The sequence below is a fragment of the Tursiops truncatus genome, chromosome 16 (assembly GCF_011762595.2).
Source record: "Tursiops truncatus isolate mTurTru1 chromosome 16, mTurTru1.mat.Y, whole genome shotgun sequence".
Classification (NCBI taxonomy): domain Eukaryota; kingdom Metazoa; phylum Chordata; class Mammalia; order Artiodactyla; family Delphinidae; genus Tursiops; species Tursiops truncatus.
Window position 1 is genome coordinate 36,099,982 of NC_047049.1, and position 23,288 is coordinate 36,123,269.

At 35.0% G+C, this 23,288-nt stretch overlaps 1 protein-coding gene across 9 annotated transcripts in view; it reads right to left on the reverse strand.

The window, feature by feature from the left end:
- Positions 1-1,637: 1,637 nt before the first annotated feature.
- Positions 1,638-23,288, reverse strand: part of KIF20B (kinesin family member 20B) — a 75,287-nt gene continuing 53,636 nt past the window's right edge. For 5 of the 9 annotated variants that reach the window (XM_033841560.2, XM_073794222.1, XM_033841564.2 and 2 more), the window contains 12 exons: positions 21,669-21,746; positions 20,272-20,397; positions 19,513-19,640; positions 17,859-18,014; positions 13,620-13,796; positions 11,462-11,608; positions 9,868-10,065; positions 9,008-9,076; positions 7,201-7,302; positions 6,437-6,587; positions 3,021-3,163; positions 1,638-1,889 (listed from right to left, as the gene is read on the reverse strand). In XM_033841560.2, the coding sequence (XP_033697451.1) occupies positions 1,812-1,889; positions 3,021-3,163; positions 6,437-6,587; positions 7,201-7,302; positions 9,008-9,076; positions 9,868-10,065; positions 11,462-11,608; positions 13,620-13,796; positions 17,859-18,014; positions 19,513-19,640; positions 20,272-20,397; positions 21,669-21,746 (1,553 nt within the window). In that variant the 3' untranslated portion in view covers positions 1,638-1,811. The remainder of the gene's footprint in view (positions 1,890-3,020; positions 3,164-6,436; positions 6,588-7,200; positions 7,303-9,007; positions 9,077-9,867; positions 10,066-11,461; positions 11,609-13,619; positions 13,797-17,858; positions 18,015-19,512; positions 19,641-20,271; positions 20,398-21,668; positions 21,747-23,288) is intronic. The other 4 variants (XM_033841565.2, XM_033841566.2, XM_033841563.2 and 1 more) reach the window with 3 other exon arrangements.

Consider the following 23,288-nt stretch of genomic DNA (forward strand, 5'->3'; position numbering starts at 1 on the left):
TTTAAAAATTCCACTTGTTTTCTCTATTCTTTCCATCTCTCTGCTGAGATTCCCTTTGCCTTACTCATTGAGATAGCATTTCCTTTAAATCTGAACATGCGCACAACAGCCGCTTGAAAGTTTCTGCAAAATTCAACAGTTGTGCCATGTCAAGATTTATTTTCATGTTTTTTTCTTTACCATAGGACTCATTTTCCTGTTTCTTTCCATATATACTAATTTTTGACTGGTATGTCACACATTATAAAAGATATGTGAAAGAGAATCTGTGCTATATCTTCCTCTGAAGGGTTGATTTTTGTTCCAGTAGGCATTTTGATTACTGATTGCTTTCAACTTATGCAGACTTGGTGTTATGCTTTGTTAGTATAAGCATGTGGAAAGCCCAAGGTATTTCTCAAGCCCTTCCAATTGTCAAACTGTCTCCTCTGCAGATGTTGTTGAGGCTTGATTTCAGTCTACATTCTGGGATGTAGACACTCATTTACAGTATGAGAGCTGAAACAAGAAGCCAGTGTAATCTTGTTCAGCCTTAGCTGGGAACGTGCATGTTGGGTGACTAAAATTTTTTGCCACTCTGGGGATGTCTGAGAATGACTACAAAAGTGCCTAGGTACTGATTTGGGGATGACAAATAAATTTTACCAAATAAGCAAATTTGTAATCATGTAATCTGTGAATAATGAGGATCAATTATATATATACACGTGTGTGTGTGTGTGTGTATATATATATATATATATTAGCATGAAACCATGTAGCATAATAAAAACATGTTCATGCTTAAAGAGGTTTCAGTTTTAAATTAACTATTTTGATGGAAAATTTCCCCAAACACATATAAGTGTCTCCTAAACAAGACACCAAAGATAACTTTTATTCCTGTCTCAGGGACATGATTATAGTAAACAATGCTAAAATCCAATGAAACCTTAAAGGTTTCAGATGCATAAATGTGTGCTCTTAAAAAGCCCCAGTTGGCAACAATTCTTGAGGCCTCTGCTTTGTTTTTTGTTCCTTATTGGTATTTTTTTAAACCAAAGCTTAATATACGTTAGTTGTGTGAACTTGAAAAAGTAAATTTTATGGGTCTCGGTTTTCTCATCTATAAAATGAGGAAAGTGTATTTCTAAGGTCTCTCCAGGTCTAAAATTCTATCTTCCCTAGATAACAGTATAATTTTTTGGCCTCTAGATGTTATCGCCTCTTCCCTTCTAACTTTTTGCGTCTAATCTTCTGTGTCCTGGAAAAATCAGAAAACCAACTCTATTCAATTATTTAAAAATAAAAGACATTCTAATTAAAGGCCTGAGATCTTTTCTAAATTATGTGCATACATATTTTAGCAACTAGAAGACTTGTACACACTTACTCCCTGAATCTCAGCTATAATCCAAACAGATATGTAAAATTACCTGTATTTCCTAACAGATACAGTAAAAGCAATTCCTAAAACACTGTTAAATATAAGTAAACCAAATATCTGACCTGTGATATCTATGTATAGAAAAACAAACAAAAAATAACAGTATCTTTCCTAGGTTCCTCACTGGTCCCACGCCTGGGATAACAGGAAAATACATACAGTTTGAAAAGAAGCTATTATTTAAAAGCCTTAGAAAAGTAGACAAGCAAACTTACTGTTGACTTATTTTCTTTATTGAATTAAAATTACACTATTATAAAATAGCAATGTACACACAAAGGGATTTGATGCATCATAGTATATACAATTATCTTTAAAAGGTCAGGATGCAAGTTATAATGATTATGAATATAAATTTTATATTAAAACATTCTCCATAAGTGATTTATTTGACTGTTTTGGTTCGAAGTCGTCGTTTGAGAATCTGATGATCACTTTCTTTCACTTTATGGTCCATAAAAATCTGAAATTAACAATTTCATAATTTTTTATAAATAAAAATAAAAATGAAATTTTGCTTACAATTAATAAGCTATGTTCACGTTCCATGACAGTACTTTCTGTCCTCCTGGACTGCAGATATACAATCTTCTATAAAAAAGCATGTCTAAGGTAGTAGATTTTATAAAAGATTCTTTCAACACTACCTAATTCTGGAATTAAAATAATCCACACTTTTACTGAATTCATAGCTTGAAATAATTACTAAAATATTTGGAGACAAGTGCCTCAAATAATTTTTAGGAAATGATTTTTTGCAGTAACAAGTATATAACTTAGAAAGTAGAAACAGCATTATTTTGCAACTAAGAAAAGAAATAACTTCAGCCAAGGGAGAAAATTATGTACTTATCAGACAGATGGAGAAAAGTAACCAAGGGAACAGTACTTCCAAAAGCATGACCTAATGATCCTAATTCTTTACTACTTGCTTCAAGTGTCTATCTTATATCTGATAGCTACTGTTGCAAAAGGTCTCTCCCGATTTTTCTTGGCCATTTTCTGTTGAAGGCTTTTTCTTTAATTCCTTTTCTACCTTCACTTCCATCCACTAGGCAGATGCAAAAATGACAGAAAATTAGAACTTTCCCTGTAACAGAACAGCCTGTTCTAAGTAAGGAGAATGAGTCATAAAGTCAGGGTGACAATCTATATAGTCTTTTCTTAAGAAAACCTGGAAGCCTTAGAGGGAAAGTGGGAGGAAATGACTGAATGTCAATTCTATATTTTTAGCAGGCAGACTTAGGGCCAGATTTGTACAACTCTTGTGATAAAGATAATAAGAAAAACAGATGTTAGAAGCCAATAAATTATTAAATAGTGATAATTCTATTGATGGAATTAAAATTGCTCTTATGAGTTTATAAATGCAGATGCATGTGACACTTGTATACATTAATGCAGCGTTTATATTCAATTACTATAAATTTAACACATCCAGTACCAAAAGTACAACATTTAAAGCGTGTTTTAAGAGATATGGTCTACAGAATAAAAGTTCAAACCATTATATAATTCAAATTGTTATGAATACTTCAGAATTAAGAAGAACATAAACAGTTTTACTTTTAAGAAAACTTAAATAGTAGCTTACCACTTGGCCAGATATATCAATAGGAGATGAAATTTCATTTGTGTATAATTTCCGTTTGGCCCGTTTTGGTCGAGACACATTTTCTTTACTTACTTCTACATTTGAGAGCTTTGAAGAGCTTATTGTTTCAATTATCTTCTTTGCTATGAAAAAAATACATTAGTTAAATCTTGAAATAATTTTCTAACTGCAAATATTTGAAATCCTTAATAAAGAACCATATTAAAAAGAAAAGCACTGCAATTTATAAATGGTAAAAGGACACGAATAGAAAACTCACAAAGAAAAAAGAATTAAATGCCTAATAAACACACAAATTAATGATCAACAGCAAAAATAAAAGGGCAAATAAATAAAATATCACTTCACTAATGTTCAACATATTGAAAAGGTTTGGTAAATTATAGTACAACCAGTAAAACTCAGGCATCTTTAATGACTTGGAAGAGGTTTATACTACATTAAGGAAAAGATCAGGATACGTATATAGTGGACCATGCATCACTAAGAACAATAAGGTGGTAGAGCTAGTTCAGTACTCACACGTAAAGACGTCCACAATGAATATTAAGTGAAAGTAACTTGTGAGCCCTTTACTTCTAGTTAACAAACGTGTGCACATGCACACACAGAGTAAAAGAAAGCAAATTGTTAACAGCTGATTGCTTCTGGTAAGTTGAATAGGAATTTTAAAATTTCTTACTTTGTACATATGCTTTTTTTTTAATAGACACATATTGATTTTAACAGAAAACATACTTCCATTTGGGAAAACTTCTGGATAGAAAATCCATGTACATATGATATCAACTATATATTTTTTTAAATAGAAAACACATTTAAGGAAACATGCTGAACTGAGGTCTACTTGTCAAGGGCTGAGCTGAGCCTGAGAGCTGAGCTGCCAGATGTCAGAGTGGCTAATTAAGACAAGTCAAAATGAAAGTTAAAGCCTTTAACCACTTAACTGCAGTTGAATAAGAGGCTAAACCTGAGAAAGCGCCAACTCCCACCGCCCTTCTACATTCCCCCGTGGAATAATGCACAGTCTGGGTCAGGTGGATCAGCACAGAAGTTGGGGTGATCTTATTGCCAAGTAAGCCCTAAACAAAAGGCTCTTGCACTTGCAGTTTTATGGACCTTGGTGCTGGAGACCAGTGGGGAGGGCTAGGAGCGGAAAAGTAGAGTCAGAGTGGAGAAAAGTGTCTTCAAGTTTCCCTCCACTTCCCCGTCATAACGTCTTTGGCAGAGATGCCTGAGGACGTTCTCTACTGAAGGCTCCCAATTAATAGGATACAAATGAAGGCACCTAGGCTAGGAATGCAGATATGTGTAAGAGTATGGCTGGCAAGAGACCTGAGTCCTTGACTAACTCCCTTCACAGACTAGGATGCATTGGCTGTGTATCAAGTTTGATGTGGGGACGGTAGCTTTCCCTCATGAGACCTAACAGGTAAAACCTTTGTAATTGCCTAAGGTCAGCCTGAAACAAATCACACATAGGATTTTGGCCTGGAGCTTCGAAATTCCTCACTACTGTGTGCCAACCACTATACTAAGAGCTGAGGATGTAAACTAGACAGACATTTTGCACTTGTAGAGCTTATAGTCTACTGGAAAAGATAATAAGAAAACAAAAAGTTATATAGTTTAAATAATTCATTCTGCATTTTGAAAAGATCACTCTGGCTTCCATGTACTGAATGGATAAGAGACAGACAAAAGGGATAAACTGGGAAACCAGCGTTACTGAGTAACGGATTAACAGTAGTTACCAGAGCAGCAGAATTTTAAGCACTGATCTCTGTTTTCTTCTTCTCTCCCTTTATTTCCAAGTGATCAACAACAGACATGTATTGCAGTTACAATCCCCAACAGGGATACTTTATATTACTAGAAATAAGTTTTTAAGAATTCCACACCGGGTATATAGGTAGGGAAGCTGTTAAGGACAAGGGAGTCATTACCAGGTGGGTACCTCCCTCTCCTTGAAAACATATTTCTTTTTAATATATAAGCAACGGTCAACATAATTTAAATAAAATACAGAAGCATCTAAAATAACAAGTCCCACCTCTCCAAATTTAGACATTTAACAGTTTGCTGTTTGTCTCTCCAGATATTTTCTATGCTTATACAAACTATACCTTTCAAAGAATGTATATATTCTTTGAAAAATATATACAAATGGGTCTAAGTCTGAAGTTCCCAAACTGTGTAACAAGACATGCTGCAGCAAATTCACGAGAGCAGCTCCGAATATTTTAAATTTTTGAGGAAAACAGTGACACTCTGTAACTCAGGGTAGTTCAGTTTCAAAAAGATATCACATTGCCTTCCTTCTGATGATTACATATTTTGGCAACCTGGATTTTCAGGAGCTGAATTTTCAGTGATTGTTTGGCCTTAAGTATTAACGGATGGAACTATTAGGTGTTTCTTTGAGTGCATGGACACAATGAAAAAAATTACTGAGACATTAAGGGCGCTGTGAACCAAGAAAGTTTGGGAAGCTCTGCGGTTAAGTTTTTACAGAAAGTATTTTTACACAACCAATCTGACTAAATTCAGCTGTCCCTGCTTTCAGTCCTTTCCCCTCCTCATTCTCCCCACCTCCAGTCTCCAATTTACCCTATTGCTACCATTCAGGTACTCTAATGAAAACTCACTCCTTCCTGCCCCCTTCCTCCCAATAATCTCTCCACATTCTAGATGCCAGATGCATATTGCTACCTGTAATTGCCTGCACATTCCCTACACTTTCCTGGTACTCTATTTGTGTTACAACTGTTCCCTCTGGTAGATGTGTATATAAATATATATTTATGTATACGTGTATAGAGAGAATATATATCTTAGCACATATCAATACAAAAGTATTAGTATGTCTACATTATATTATAAAGAAAAAAGCATTAAGCAACTAAACTCAATACATATTTATAGAAATATATGCTTTTGATATATATGATTAGGTAATGTTTTTACATGCAGAGAAAAAAACAGTAGGAGAAAATATACCATAATACTAACAGTGGTTATCTCTAGGAGGTATAATCTTCCAACATTTCAACACCCAGGTTAAATCCCATCTCTTCTATAAAATCTTCCCATAGCCCCCAAACAAACAGCTCTCTTCCTCCAATACTACCATGCACTTTCCTTGTATCTCTACAACTATTACATTAAGCAGCCTTCTCTGCATCAATTAATTACTTAAATACAGATCTTTCTCTTCCATTACCCAGTGAACACCAAGGCATATCATCCTTTCATGTTTCCTCCCTAAATACCTAACATGAGACACTGTCTACTGGAAATATAATAGTCACTGTTGTTGAGTTTATACACCAATCAGATATTAGAAAACACCATATATCTAACGTAAAAGGTCATTTAATTAATATTCGGCAAACCTTTTGATTGAAGAATAGTTGGAGAATGTTGTAAGAAATCTCCAAATTTCTGTAGCGTTCCTTCTTTTTTCTTAGCAGGCACGTTTACACTAATTGTGGATGCCTGACTCCGTAAAGAATAAGTTTTCTTAGATGATGGGCGTGTGGAAACCTAATAAACAAACACTTCTTGTTATTGTTGATGAGGAATGTTAGAAGGAAACAGTTACAGCCATAGTTGAATTAAAGAGGTCAGGCACAGGTTATGAATTCTCAGGCAGGGAACTTGAGATTAAGAATATATGGAGAGGGGGGCTTCCCTGGTGGTGCAGTGGTTGAGAGTCTGCCTGCCGATGCAGGGGACACGGGTTCGTGCTCCGGTCTGGGAAGATCCCACGTGCCGTGGAGCAGCTGGACCCCTGGGCCATGGCCACTGAGCCTGTGCTCCACAACAGGAGAGGCCACAACAGTGAGAGGCCCGCGTACCACACACACAAAAAAAAGAATATAAGGAGAGGGATGAAAGGGCCAGAGAATGAGTGTGATAGAATGATAAGTCAGAGGTGAACACATCAAGGGGTACCTGCTACTTGCCAAATGCCAAAGGTTATATATTCAGAGCTGAATTAGATGAATAGAAGACGAAAGACAAATAAGTTATAACTGGACAAAACCCAACTTCTGAATAATTATTACTAATCAAATTTGACATTTTTATTTTCATCTTCTACTTTATAAATGTAAGTTATGAAAATGGTCAATTTTGGACAAATTAGAAGACAAACCTTTTGTTCCTTTTTGACAGAAGAATTTCTATGCTCAGAAACAGGGGACTTCAAATTAGTTCTGGGTGTAGCATTCTTCTTATTTTCAAAATTCACAAAGTCCTAAAAATAATGAATTTCAGCACTGATTAATTTCTTGACAGTGTTTTCTTTCTCTCTCTAGACTCCAGGGGAGGAAAAAAAAGAACAAAAGCAAACTAACAAACAAACAAACAACAACAAAACAAGAAAATGGTTCTTAACCAGGGGCAATTCTGACGCCAGGGGACATAGGCATTGTCTGAAGATATTTTTGGTTGTCACTGCTGGGGATAAGGGGAAGGTTTAATGGAAACTAGTGGGTAGAGGCCAGGAATACTGCTAAAAACCCCTTAAAATGTACAGGGCATTGAACTCTCCTAAACAAAGAAATATCTGGCTGAAAATGTCAATCACGCTGAAGTTGAGAAACCCTGACTGAAGGTACAATGTTTTTTGCCAACTTCATTGAAATATTACTCATATATAACATATGTAAGTTTAAGCACACAGCATGATGATGCAATACATGTTTTTATCACAAAATGATTGAAGGTATGAATTTTTCACATGCATCATGATGAAATTACATTAGTTAAATGAAGGGATAACAGCTTTTATTTGAACCCCATCTTGACAATACAACATAGCAATATATTTATCTACACCTTTCCCAACTCCCAAATCATGCTGAGCATAACCTCTCATTGATACTTAGTGACACTGAAAACAAAACAAAACTCTGCAGTATAAGCACAGGTAAAACGTGAAAGTTAAGAAATACAATCTGTTTTTGCTACTAAAAAGGCATGACCTCTCACTCTTCTTTTCCCCACTTACTCTTAAGACAAAGTCTTTTGTAGTACATTAACTGAACTGAACTTGTGCAAATATTAGTCGTACTAAAGATTATAAGCATAAAAGGAAAAAAAAAAGGCAAGAACAGAAGCAGAGAGATCATGACTGAACCTCAGAATTCAAGTTACCCAGTAAAGTCTTAAGAATCACAAGAAGAAGATTTTGTAAAAGAGGAAAGATGGTAATCAGGGGAAGCAAAGGAAGAAAGATTGTAACTCCATCATACTTGTAGTGTTCAATAAAGAGCTCTTTGGAGTCTTCACTAGATTAGAATATAGCACTGCATAAATTATTTTCCTGAGGACTTTACAACACTCAGTTTATTACAGCAGTAAAGAGCTAGCAAAATCAGTTAAAACTTTTAAGTTTCTACATGGTTTACCCTACAACAATCTGTGTATCTATTCTGAAACTGGGAGTATATGCCGGCAGTAAAATGAATAAAATAACTTTATCTTAACCCTCTGAGTATACAACCGATTTTTCCTTTTCCTTTGAAAAAAATGAATCAAGTCAACATAGATGTTAGTCACCATGTTAACAAAGATGATGAAATTAAACTACTTAGTACAGTTGGCCCTTGAACAAAACAGGTTTGAAATGCATGAGTCTGCTTATACACTGATTGTTTTCAATAGTTAGTAAATGCTACATCCCTACATGATCTGTAGTTGGTTGAATCCACGGATGAGGAACCTCACATACTGAGGGCCGACTGTAAGTTACACAAGATTTTTCTGCGCTGCGGCTGGCACCTAACCCTCATGTCGTTCAAGGGTCAACTGTGTCTTAATGGTATCTAAAGTGTACTAAATATAAATTAAATAAATATAGAATAAAAGTTAACTAAGGCGCTCCAAAACAATCGCTAAAGGTGTTCTATGTGTAGAAGGAAATATGCTAAATAATATTCACTCAGCAAACGTATTACCTGACAGAGAGCCTCAGGAGTATGGTTAATATTATTTCTGCTCTTCCACCAACTTGAAAACGTACTACTCTTTAAAGGCGTGAAAAAGACAAGTTGGAAAAAAGTTATTGTGCCAGAGAGTTTATAATTATAGTTTTAAACATAAATATTTCTGTTAACATAAATATTGCCATTTATTATGTATCTACCACATGTGGAATAAAAGCACAACATTTTAAATATATTATATCTAATTCTTTATTTCCGAAAGGAGGGAAGTGAGGATCGGAAAGTTAATGTGACTGGCTAGAATATGATAGAAGGTTTGGTAACCCCACGATCAGAAAGCTGCGGCAGAGAGAAGTAAATAGTTCTTGGCCTACCACTAAATTGAGACCCAAATTTTAATACTGGCTCATAGAAGAAGAATTTCTCTTCTGAAACCAACTATGATCATAGAGACCTAAGATTTTAGTTAAATGACAAAGATTATATTCAAGCAAGTTAGTCGTTTCAGTTTCTCTAATTCCTTTTATCAACCCCTTTTCTCTTCCATTGGAGGGAAAGTGACTGAGTTTGAACAGGACCGGTATACTGAAATAGCTCGCTAGTAAAATTCACCACCATTTGACCTGTCATAGCTTCACTAAAAGAAGGAATAATCTATATATTTTAAAATCTATAAGCTTTTTGTTTGAGGACTATTCACCACAGTAATATTCTTAAAACAGTATTAAATATACCATAAACTATGATTCTGGTCTCTAATAGCAGTGCTTATGAATAGGAGGGCAATGTAACAGAGTTTAACTATATATTATCACTGAGCTTAATAATAATAAGGTTTACTTGTTTAATTCACTTAATAGTTAAGTATTTACCTCCTCCATTTCATTACTCTTCCTCTTCCGGGCCTTGGGAATCTTAACCGTCACTGGTGAGGTACAACCCAGGTGTTTCACTGCCATTTTGTTTGGCTGTAAAGGTGTAAATTGAATCTCTAACTCAGGTTTTGGAAATCGAGTACTTTGATTATTTTCTGTTGACACTTCACAAGAGTCAAGGACTACAGATCCATCCTACAACAGAATTTAAAAGGAAAACAAATCTTATTTGCAGAATATGAATTTCTAAATTGCCAAAAATTAACTGTCTCAATTACCTATTAAAAACAATAAATTGGAAAAGATAAAAAGTTTGCTTGATCAAATTTGCTACAGCAAGGACAGAAAGACTGAGTTATCATCTACTTTCTCCAGGTTTATACATGGTATGTTAAAATTGAGAGAAACTTAGAGATCAGTATTTCCCAAACCTGTGTCATCGTAAGAATTATCTAGAGAAATTGTTTAAAAGATTCTTGGACCCTACCACAAACTTACTAAATCAGAACTCTCCAAAGAAAGAGTCAATGATTTTTAATAAGCACCCTAGTTATGGTAAACTGAAGTTTGCTGTAAATTCTTTACTGTTCTTCCCACTGAGAGACAGTCTCATTCCCCTTCCTTGAATTGGGGCTGGCCTTAATGGCTTCCATGACTGATAGCATGTGGTGGAAGTCACATGATTCTTCTGAAGCCTTGTAAGGAATGGCTTGTGTTATTTCCCCAGATCAAAATGCCTTTCTCTTCCCATTCTCTGCTTGGTAAACTTCTATTCACCTTCAAGACCCAGTACGATGTTACTTTTTCTAATCCACGTCCACAACCACTCAGGCAAAATTCATCATATCCTCCTCATCAGTGTTCCTTCTTAGCACTCTCTTTATAACACTTAGTCCATAAGGTGAAACAAGATAGTCATTAAATACCTGTCTTATTAGACTTCTTATTCCTTGAGGATGGCGATCATATCTTACTTATGTCTTTATCCTCGGTGCAAGGTTCCCAACAATGAATGCTCCCAATAAATGTGTTTTTAAAATAAATATTTAAAAAGTAATTTTATTTTCAACAAGTGACATAGAATTTGTATCTATTTCATAGGCAAGCTGAGAAACTACGTTATCCAATGCAAGTCACAGAACCCTAAGCCCACTTCAAACTAAGGAAACTCATTGTGAGGTTATTGGGATTTGGTGATAAAGTTATAAAATGGGTAAAATTTCCAAAAAATGCTATTTAATAGAATGCTTATTAAATGGACTGCTTATGAGGGAAAATAGTCATCCATATTTTATCTTTTGCGGGATTTCCTATTTCTGACCATCAAATTTGTTTATAATCAAAGATCTGTTTGAGATCAGTATCATTTTGAGAGGAAATTAATACCATTTGGGGACCAAATTTCCCCAAAAGAATTGCATCTCCCCTCAAAAGCCTTCAGTTTTCCTTTCCATAGCCAAGAGCACACACAGCTAACTGTATAGCAAGATACCTACAACAACTGATTAAATTATACTTGCAAGTATTATTTAGTAATTAATGATCATTGGTAAAGAGGGTTAAAAAGTGGACTGTGTTATCAAATACTCACTTCTACTTCATCCCTGGAAATTTCAAAACTTGTTGACTGAGGTTCAGTTTCAACCCTGCCAAAACTTGTTGACTGAGGTTCAGTTTCAACCCTGCCAGGATCCATTGAACTCGTATGTCTGGGCTGGATATCCATGGTCTGTTTTTCCTAGTAAGGAAATATTAAAGCAACAAGCCACCGTAACCGAATATACATTAAAATACTTCACCTAAAGAATATAATATCAAGATTTGGGTGAATTAAATAGTGGAAGTAATTAAAGACTTCTTCAATGACCAACTAACTCTCCTTCTTCTTCTCTTTCATCCTCAGAGAGTTAGGAAAGGCTGGGCAACTTTCCAGCCTCTTCTGAATCTGATCTAAAGAGAAATTTGAAAGATTACTTTCAAATTCCAAGGTGTTTTACATATATTCTCTCATTTTACTTTCACTGCAACTCTGAGGTTTGGCAAGAATTGTTATTCCTACTTTCCAGATGAAGAAATAGAGAGAAATTAAATAACATGACCACTGTCTGTACTGAGTTGGAGCTTGAACCCCCAAAATCACTTTGATAACACAATTTTGAAAAACTAGAGGTGTCTTAGGAATGCAACTATAGCATTAGAGTAGAAAAGACCATACTGCTAAAGACCATACTGAAAAGACCATACTGAAAAGTGCTGCCCACTCTTCATCTCACTTAATCAGTCATAGGGTATGCTCTATTCCTAAACCCTACTTAAGGGATCTATAAAAAAAATCAGAATACATTTTTAAACTTGATAAATTCCAACGTGCACCTTCTAATCACTACCATCAAAATCAAAAGTCAAATACATCTCTTATGTCACCTACCCATAATTGTCAAATAAAAAAGATGCTATTGCATTCATAATGGGGAAAGCAACTAGCATGTACTGACTTCCACTGTGGTAATAACTGTGCTAATTGTTTTACAAATGCTCTCGATTAATTTTCACAATTCTATTAGAAAGACATTATCATCTCTGTTTTAAAGTTTGGAAATGTTAAGTAATTTTCCTAAAGGTCCCAACACCACACTGACAGCAGTTGATACCTAGTTTTTCTAACTTTCTATTCTGTGCAATTCATACCACATGCTAATACCTCTGTTTTGAGCAGTCTTTCTCTTAGAATCATGAAGTCTTTTGATGTAAGAGACATATACACACAAACACATTTAATTTTATTATTGTCTGAAGGCTGCGGAACAGCAGATTTTCAAATGCAGATTATTTACTCTGAAAAGACTAGCTTCAGATGTACCCTGATTCAATTTACCTGGGAAATAGCTATCTGTGAAATGCAATACTTTCTTTACCTAGGGTTCCTAGCCCCAATGCAATATTACAAAAGTAGCTCCTGGGAATTCCCTGGTGGTCCAGTGGTTAGGACTCGGTGCTCTCACTGCCGGGGCCTGGGTTCAATCCCTGGTTGGGGAACTAAGATCCCTGCAAGCCGTGTGGTGCAGCCAGAGGGGGGGAAAAAAAAAGTAGCTCCTGAATGACTCACATCTCCTCACCATTATGCTTATTTTCAAAAACAATTTGTATCTTTATCATAAATTTAGGATGGGTTCAAGTATTTAAATATCACCAAGCATTCAGGCTGAGTCATATTTCCACATTTTAAAGGCAGATTAGGGACTAAATCATCAGTTGTTTATTTTCTAATTATTCTATCTAAGAGATATGACCAAAATATTGGAGAAAGTACTATTTCTCAATTAGTCATTGATGAGTCAACCATAATGATAAACTCTGAAAACTCAAAATTCATGACCAATATCCAAATAATTTATTTTTATTTATTTATTTTTTTTGCGGTACGCAGGCCTCTCACTGCTATGGCCTCTCCCATTGCGGAGCACAGGCTCCGGACGCGCAGGCTCAGCGGCCATGGCTCACGGGCCCAGCCGCTCTGCGGCATGTGGGATCTTCCCAGACCGGGGCACGAACCCACGTCCCCTGCATCGGCATGCGGACTCTCAACCACTGCGCCACCAGGGAAGCCCCTATCCAAATAATTTTTTCAAACTATGATTCCCCACTGATCTACTTACATTTTTATTCTTTAAAAGTTAATCAATTAAATAATTTTGAATACTTCCTATGTTTAATTTAAAAAGGCATAGAAAGAACATGATTCTACTGACTGTTTTAGAAGTTTCTGATGTGATCTTTTTTAATTGTTCAATTTCATTATCTTTCTGTATATTACTGGAGATCAGTGCTTTCAGCTGTATTTCTAAAGCTGCAACCAGCTGATCACGTTCTTCCCGCCACTGTTGGAGGTTACCATCTTTCTCAGCCAACTGTGCTTGAAGCATTTCCTAAACAGAATATGGACAAAATGTTAAAATAAACCTTGCAAAATTATGAATCTAAGAAATTTCTGAATTTCTAAATAACACAATAAATACAACTGTGAACAGGATATATAACAAATTATGTAGTCAAGTCTCGATAAAATATTTACTTATAAAGCCAAACACATAATGCCTTCATATATCTTAAATGTTCACATTGGGCACTTCTTTCAATAAAAACATTACAGCTTTTAAACTAATTCTACCATTGCCCCCAATATTTGAGAAATGAGATGGTAAAATTACAATAAAACAAATGACAAAACTAATAGCAACAAACAATAGAGAAATGAAAATTAAAAATACCATTTTCACTGGGTTCAAAAATCATGAAATAGTTAGTGGTAAATTAAAGAAAATACGTGCAAGACCTAAACATGACAAACTACAAAACATTGCTGAAAGAAATAAAAGAACACTTAAATAAACAAAGAGAGAATCTGTGTTCAAGGATCAAAAGATTCAATATTGTTAAGATGCCAGGTCTCCCTCAAAAGATCTAGAGTCAAAGCAACTTCAAAATTCAAGCAAGCGCGCACGCACGTGTACGTGTGTGTGTGTGTGTGTGTGTGTGTGTGTGTGTGTTGACAGAAATGAAAAAGCTGACTCTAAAAATAATATGAAAATGCAAATGACATAACAGTCAAAATTATGTTGAAAATGAAGAACAAAGTAGGAACGGGCTTCCCTGGTGGCGCAGTGGTTGAGAGTCCGCCTGCCGATGCAAGGGACACGGGTTCGTGCCCCAGTCTGGGAAGTTCCCACATGCCGCAGAGCTGCTGGGCCCGTGAGCCATGGCCGCTGAGCCTGTGCGTCCGGAGCCTGTGCTCCGCAACGGGAGAGGCCATAACAGTGAGAGTCCCGCGTACAACAAAAAAAAAAAAAAAAAAAGAAAAAAAGTAGGAGCAATCACACTACATCATTTCAAGACTACTATAATAATAATAATCAAGACCGTGATATTGGCGTAAGGATAGACAGACATCAGAAAGCAGAGGATAGGGTCCACAAATGTTATGGTCAATTGATACTCTATAAAAATGCCAAAGAATTTCAATGGAGGAAAGGACAATCTTTTCAACAAAGAGTGATGGAACAACTGAATAGCCAAATGGAAAAAAAGAAAAATACCTTGGGCTTCCCTGGTGGCGCAGTGGTTGAGAATCTGCCTGCTAATGCAGGGGACACGGGTTCGAGCCCTGGTCCGGGAAGATCCCACATGCCGCGGAGCAACTGGGCCCGTGAGCCACAACTACTGAGCCTGCGCGTCTGGAGCCTGTGCTCCGCAACAAGAGAGGCCGCGACAGTGAGAGGCCCGTGCACCGCGATGAAGAGTGGCCACCACTTGCCACAACTAGAGAAAGCCCTCGCACAGAAACGAAGACCCAACACAGTCAAAAATAAAAATAAATTAATTAAAAAAAAAAAAAAAAAAAAAAGAAAAATACCTTAATTTTAATCTCACACAATATATGAAAGTTAACGCTTGGAGAACTGATTTATGACAAAAGATGCAGAGCAGTAAAAAAGAAACAGTTTCTTCAACATGTACTACCAGGTCGATCATTAATACACATTTACAGTGACAACAACCGCTTTTACCCCGTCTCACTCTAACACAAAAATTACTTCTAGGGTCTAAATATGGAAGGTAAAACCCCCAACTTTTCAGGAATAATGTAAGAAATGCCCTTGAGGTTCATAAAGGAAAAGATTGGGAAAATGAATTACAATACCTAAGAATTTCTGTTCTAAAAAGGCAACAGGAGAGTAAAAAGTAAACCAGAGATTGAAAGAAGGTAACTGCAACACGCTCCTATCCAGAAAGTATAAAAGTATAAGGAACTTCTATAAAAAAAAAAAAGGTACTCCAATAGAAGATAAGCAAGGGGACTTGGATAGGCAGAGCCAATAAACTAAACATCCAACAATACTAGTTGGAGTATAAATGGATACAACTATTTTGAAAATCAGTCTGGCATTCTACTAGAGTTCCACATACGTTTACCCTATCAACTAGCAATTCTATTCTTGGCTATACAGGCAATAGAAATGTATACACATGTGCACTAAGAGAAATATATAAAAATGTTAACAGGAGATCTTACGCATTAACAGCCCCAAACAGGAAACAATCCACATATATTCAACTTTAAATTGAATAGACTGAGGTATACTTATACACTGAAATATTCAGCAGTGAAAACAGACTAACTCCAGTTACCTGCAATAGTATAAATGATCCTCACAAACATAATACTGAGTGAAAGAAACCAGACACAAGAAATGCATTCTATATATTTATATGTTTTCATTTATATAAAATTCATAAATGAGCAAAACTAAAGTTTAACATTAAAAGATAGAACAGTTATTACCATTCAGAAGAGGGTTCCATTTTTTAAACTCGGTGGTAGTTAAGTGGGGGCTGGCTTTATAATAATAATTCACTGAACTATATGTTTGTTTTGTTTACTTACTGTGTTATGTATGTTACAATTTTAAAAGCTTTAAAAAACATCAACAATTTATTTCTTAAATATCATAGACACATATCCTAGGTACGATTGTAAAGAAATATATGGGAGAAAGGAGAAAGCTAGCTTTCTCTAGGATTAAAAACTCAAAGGAGGTTTACTTGCTGGCATTGCTGCTAGAGGGACTACTGATTAGGAAAAGAAAGTAGGCCCATTCCTGGGTTGGAGGTAGAGTGACTGACTATGACAGCCAAGAGCTTTGATTTCACTTCTTGCCTCTTAATACTGTCCAGGAAGGTTGGATGGGCTGTGGACAGAAAGAGAACCAGCAGCAACATTTCCTGTTAAGATAAATGCAGCATTACAATCTTGCTCAACCCAACACTTCCTGAAGGTACCTCCAGTCATGTGGAGTTCGCACATGAAGTGAAATATATTGCCATCTCATTGCTGTAGTAATGACAAGTATTAGTCTCACATAACTTGTCACATGACAAAGAGAGTCAAGACTCTAAGGAAACACAACAACTAAATGGAACGTAGTATCCTAGATTAGATCCTATATCCAGAAAAAAACAGTGGGAAAGCTGGTGAAATTCTAGTAAGGTCCATAAGTTAGCTAACAGTACTATAATAATATTGATTTGTTGGTTTTGATCACTGTACTGTTGTTATGTAAGATCTAACATCAGAAGTTGGGTGATAGGTATACAGAAATTCCCTGTACTACTAGTTTTGCAACTTTTCTGGAAATAAAATGATTTCAAAATAAAAAGATAAAAAAATTTTAAAAATCATTGGAAAAAATCATCCCTAACTTATTGAAAATTAACATTCCTGTTTGTACAGGAAAGTTTAGCTGGTATAAGTAAAATTCTGTCATTAACAAAGGAAATGCCAATAGATGACAATGTGATACTGCCACGTTACTATCACTGTAAATAGAGAACTAGTTTTTCATTTAAAAATAATGTTACTGTATTACTCAACAGCTTTCCTCGGATCAATGATGACTTTAAACTTCTTTTTTCTGATTGAGTGCCAAACAGACTAAGTTGTCGATTTAAATAGGAGGAAAAAAGACAAGCTAAGATAGAATCACTTAAGAACTAGAGCCAGTCAATGTAAAACTGAACGTTATTTCTACCTATAGTCTTCTAGAAACTGTTTAGTTGACTTTAAAAAAAAGACCTGATAAAATGAGCTTTTGAGGTAAAATATAAACACCATGTTAGTAGAATCTACAGTTCAAAATGTAAATGTTTTAAAATACAGTAGGGATAACCCTGTGGCAGTCAAAAGAAGAGATTTTTAAGTTCTGAATCTAAATATTGAGATATAATTATTTCCCCAACAATAAGAACTTCAAGATAAAATGGGCTAGAAAAGTCATCTTACAAACAGACAAACTGCCTTTGAAAAAAAGACAAAAAACAAAACCACGCAACCATGTAGATACTGATAAGAATATAAGGATCCCAGGGAAAAATTTAAGAAACCAAAGAAAGCAGGCGAAATACATAGAAGAAAAAGTATAATTGTTACCAACCATTTCGTTTTGTTGCTTCAAACAATGCTCTCTGCCTTCAGCATATTTTTTCATCTCTTTGTTTCGTAGATTCTCAGCTTCTTTTGCTTGAGTGAGAAGCATCATTTTTTCTTCTAACCATTTTTTTCTATCAGCTTTATATTTCTGTTCAGATTCCTATATGTATACATAGCATAAGTAACTATCATATGCTTCAAAAGCAATTAATAAATCTGTATTTACAACATTTCCATGTAATCCAGCACTTTTCATTTCACCTCTTCAAAAAGTTAAAAACAAGTGTTTTTCTTTAAATAATGACAAGATTTGAGTTTATTTCAGATTATCAAAAGAACATTGTTGGTTTGCTTTCCTAAATAGTCATTTCGTTTATAAACTTGATTTTGCTATAAAGTGCATTTGAGGACTTTCCATCATCAGTGAGCTTAAGAAGAAGACACAATTGAAATTTCTGAAAGAGTTACAGAGAACCAAGCCTTCTTAAATGCCAGATTAAAAAAAAAAAATTGACTTACGGTAGTCATTTCTAATTGTATGGTTCCAAAAATAAAATTTTCCTGGGTATACAGGATGCCAAATAAAGAATAACTTGTGCAACAGGGCAAACATTTATTAGTTTAAGGAACAGCTGGACAGAAAATATAGTTGATCAGTAAATTTCAAAGAGGTTTCCATAGATCCTTTGGGTTCAAAAATGTCTAATTTATACATTCAAGTAAAACTTCATTTGAAACAAAAACAGTAATACCACATTAAAAGCTATGTATTTAAAAATCCCGTTTATTATCTAAGATATGTGATCACATTATTTTAGAACAATGTAGAACATACTGGTATTCCTTAATATGAACATTCTCAATGTAATTAATGTTATTTTTTTTCATAATTAATGGAATGGAAAGGGTAAATTCTAAAGTATATAATTAATAGTTACAAAAGAAAGTAACTGATTTCTTTTGTATTTGTTCAGTATCTGATTATATACAGCCTGAATTTAAGAAAATAATTTAGATACAGTCTTTTCAAAATCAGTTATGTTTTCTTCAATCCCAAAACTACAGTTGGATTGCAACTTCTAATAAATAAAATGTACAAAATTTTACGTAGTATTTTTAAGTCCCATTAAAAAAATATTTCCCCCATATGTTGTATTCTACATATAGTATGTGAAAGCTAAACATGGAAAAACATATAAACACAAAACAGAATATCTTCTCTGTAGCAGTATAGTTTCAAATGTATTCCAGTGTTCAGACATTCAACTCTATTCTTTTCCAGCTTAATAATTAAATTTACAATAATCAAAATAATTTTCCTAATAGTCATCTTCTCCACAGCAGTATTTGATGAGTTAGAAGTTTAAAGCGTAGAAAATAGGTACAAAGACATAAGAAGTGATGATTTAAAAATTAAATATGTAAAACTGAAGACCCAACCACTGCACTTTCATTGGCACTTACTTAGCACCTTGTATCTTGGGAATTTCTTCCCTGTGTCACTTGAGTGTATACTGAAAAATTATATATTAACATTTCCCAGCTATTGGTTCAGCCATATCTAAATTAATTATAAAATATTTACTAAATTATCCTTTTATGAGAAATATAATGCATATATATAAAGATACAATTACATATACAGATAAAAATCATACCTGTAACTCATCTTGAAGCTTACTGAGCTTTATATTAAGCACATCTGTGTTATCCTCAAGTTCTTTATTTGACCTTTGATTGCTTTTGGTTTCCAAATCTTTGCATTTTTCCTTCCATTTTTCCAATTCTGATTTGAAAACATAAAATTATTTTTAAAGTACATGCAAAAGTTATACCACATAGAGCTACATGTGGCATGGGATACAGACAAGAATCAGCAGAGCCCAGAAGCAGAAGTACACAGACCAAGATAGAACCGAGACCCTTCTAAGAGCTTACCAAATTCTTAAAGAAGAACTACAAAAACCTCTCAATAACCCATTGAATAGTGTTCTGACTATACAGTATAAATGCATGCCAATATACAGGAAACTTCATGTTCTCAAAAATTAAAAACAAAAACAACCGGCTGATGGTATTCTGAAGGATACAGTCAGAGTATTTATTGAGATAAACATATAAGATGATACCAGTTGCTATACAGAGGTGAAACTCCGTTGAAAGTTTATTCTTAACATCTGGGGAACACTGCAAGCTATCATCCAGTTATTATGAAAGTGTCCTTATTCCTTCTCTGACTTAGGTACAACAATTTTCATAATGAAAAACGACAAGCGACAGGATGTTCCAAAAACACACCAAATACTTTTTCATTATGAATTATTATAAACACTAAACTATGTTTAAAAAGGAAAGAAATCTAGGAAAATAAAGAAAATGAAAGTATGCTTTGAGATATTTAAGCAATCTTGTTTCACCTGTGGCCAGTCTTTCAGTTTCCTTTAATTTAGCCTCAAGCACTTGATCCTGTTCTACTTGAGTTTGTTCTTGTTCTTCTAGGGTCATTCGCATGTCTTCAATTATTTTCTCTTTAACGCTTAGATCTAAAAATTTGGAAAGAACATTTTAGAAATTACTAACATCTACATCTAGATATCCAATTTTTCCTTTGAGTTCTTCTAAAATTAAAATACACTTTTATTAACTATAATAGAATATGAGTTCCAAATAGAAACTTTGTCCTGTTCACTGCTATATTTTCAATGTCTAGAACAGTACTGGCATATATGAAGGATCAACTAAATAACTGATGTACAGATGGATGCTTGGATGAATGCAAGAATCAATGGATGGAAAAGGAATCTTTTCAGATAAAACTAACAATTTTCAATATAATTAAACTATTAATAAAAATAATAAAAACTGTTATTTTACTGTACTTCACTTTATTGTGCTTCACATATACTGTGTTTTTTACAAATTGAAGGTTTGTGGCAACCCTGCATTAAGCAAGTCTATCAGTGCCATTTTCTAACAGCATTTGCTCACTTCCTGCCTCTGTATCACATTTTAGTAATTCTTGCAATAATTCAAACTGTTTCATTATTGTTGTATTTGTTACAGCGATCTATGACACTGATCTTTACGTTACTCCTGTGATTGTTTTGGGACACTATGAACTACACCCATGTAAGACAGCAAGCTTAATCCATAAACACTGTGTGTGCTGTGACTGCTCCAATGACCAGCTGTGCCCCGTCTCTCCCTCTCCTCGGGCCTCCCTGTTCCCTGAGATACAACAATACTGAAATTAGTCTAATTAGTAACACTACAGTGACCTCTAAGCATTCAAGTGAAAGGAGGAGTCACATGTCTCTCACTTTAAATCAAAAGCTAGAAATGAAAGGATTAAGCTAAGTTTAGTAAGGAAGGCATGTCAAAAGCCTCACTGGCCAAAAGCTAGCCCTCTTGCACCAAACAGCCAAGTTGTGAATGCAAAGTAAAGCTCCTAAAGAGACTTTAAAGTGCTACTCTAGTGAATACTCAAATGATAAGAAAGCAAAACAGACTTATTGCTAATATGGAGAAAGTTTCAGTGGTCTAGAGAGAAGATCAAAACCAACCACAACATCCCCTTAAGCCACAGCCCAATCTAGAGCAAGGCCCTAATTCTCTCCAATTCTGCGAAGGCTGAGAGAGGTAAGGAAGCTGCAGAAGAAAAGTTTCAAGCTAGCAGAGGTTAATTCACGAGGTTTAAGGAAAGAAGCTGTCTTCAAAACATAAAGTGCAAGGTGAAGCAGCCAAGTGCTAATGCAGAAGCTGCAGCAAGTTATCCAGAAGATGTGACTGAACTGCTGGAATTTCATGACAAAACCTGAACAGATGACGAGTTCCTTCTTATGGATGAACAAGGAAAGTGGTTTCTTGAGACGGAATCTACTCCTGGTGAAGACTGTTGAAATGACAAGAAAGGATTCAGAATATAGCATAAACTGAGTTGATGAAGCAGTGGCAGAGTCTGAGAGGCCTGCCTCCAATTTTGAAAGAAATTCTACTGTGGGTAAAATGCTATAAAGCAGTGCACGCTACAGAGAAACTGTTCACGAAAGGAAGAGTCAACTGATGCGGCAAATCTCCTCGTTGTCTTACTTTAAGAAACTGCCGCAGCCACCCCAACCTTCAGCCGCCACCGCCCTGATCAGCCAGCAGCCTTCAGCATCGAGGCCAGGCCCTCCCTCCACCAGCAAAAAGATTACAACTCCCTGAAGGCTCAGGTGATGGTTAGCATTTTTTAGCAATAAAGTATTTTTTCATTAGGTATGAGCACTGTTTTTTTAGACATAATACTATTGCACACTTAACAGACCACAATATAGTGTGAACATAACTTTTATGCACTGGAAAACCAAAAAAAAAATTGTGCGACTTTATTGTGCACTTTATTGTGGTGGTCTGGAACCGAACATGAAACATCTCTGAGGTGTGCCCGCACGAATAACACAGATCTTGGGATTTAGAAAAAACATTATTTGTCAAAACACTTACTTCTAGTGTTAATATTCTCAAACCAAAACTAAAACTTTTACCTCCTAAAAACAATAAATTCTCAATCCCAAATTTAAATCTCAAGTAATTATTTTTTCTAGAAAAATTTTCAAAGCCAAATATTTACTCCTAGTGTTCTTAAAACCAACTCATCAGGAATAACTGTACTATTATAACCTTACCAAAACTGTTTCTGGCCCTTGAAAACTGACTACAATAATGGCTTATAAACAATTCTATTCTAATCCTGCCTGATAGAAAGAGATAAGGAGGAGAGATTGGTTTATCGTCTCTGGTGATAGACACATAGTAGCAGGGCTCACTTCTGACACCTCTTACCAAGATTGCTATGAATGTCAGAGGTGATGAATCTATAAATGCATGGCTCAAACTAGGGCACTAAAAGTGACAAAAAAATGACACAAATATCAAAAGATGGCTCCCTTAAAAACGCTTAATATAAAGTAAGCTTAAAACAAAACAGTGAGAAAAAATTTTAACGAGTAATTTTCAGTCTTTCTGTTCAGTGATGTAAGCTGCCAGGAGAGCTAATGAAACAGAATTCCTCTTTAGGATTGAAGGAGTACTGGTATTCTATCTAAAACTTTTTCTTTCAAAAAGCATGATTTGCAAATATATTCAGATTATACAATTAATTATAATTTTATTCAAAGAATCTGTTCCTTTTACACCCTATCTATTGCTCTAAATTGGAGGGCTCAAAAGAAGGAGTTGAAGTATCTAGATAGCAATCAGTAAGGCCCCAGGACACCAATGTTAACTTCGCTAGTGGCTATCCACCTATTATTTGAAAGGTAGGAACAGTAAAAGAAACAAGAGCATTCTTAAATCAGTCACTGCCTCCAATAACTTACATTTTATCTCAGGAAAGAATCCAGAAATATGCAACAAATAAAACAGAAAATAAAGCAATATGAAGACAGGAATG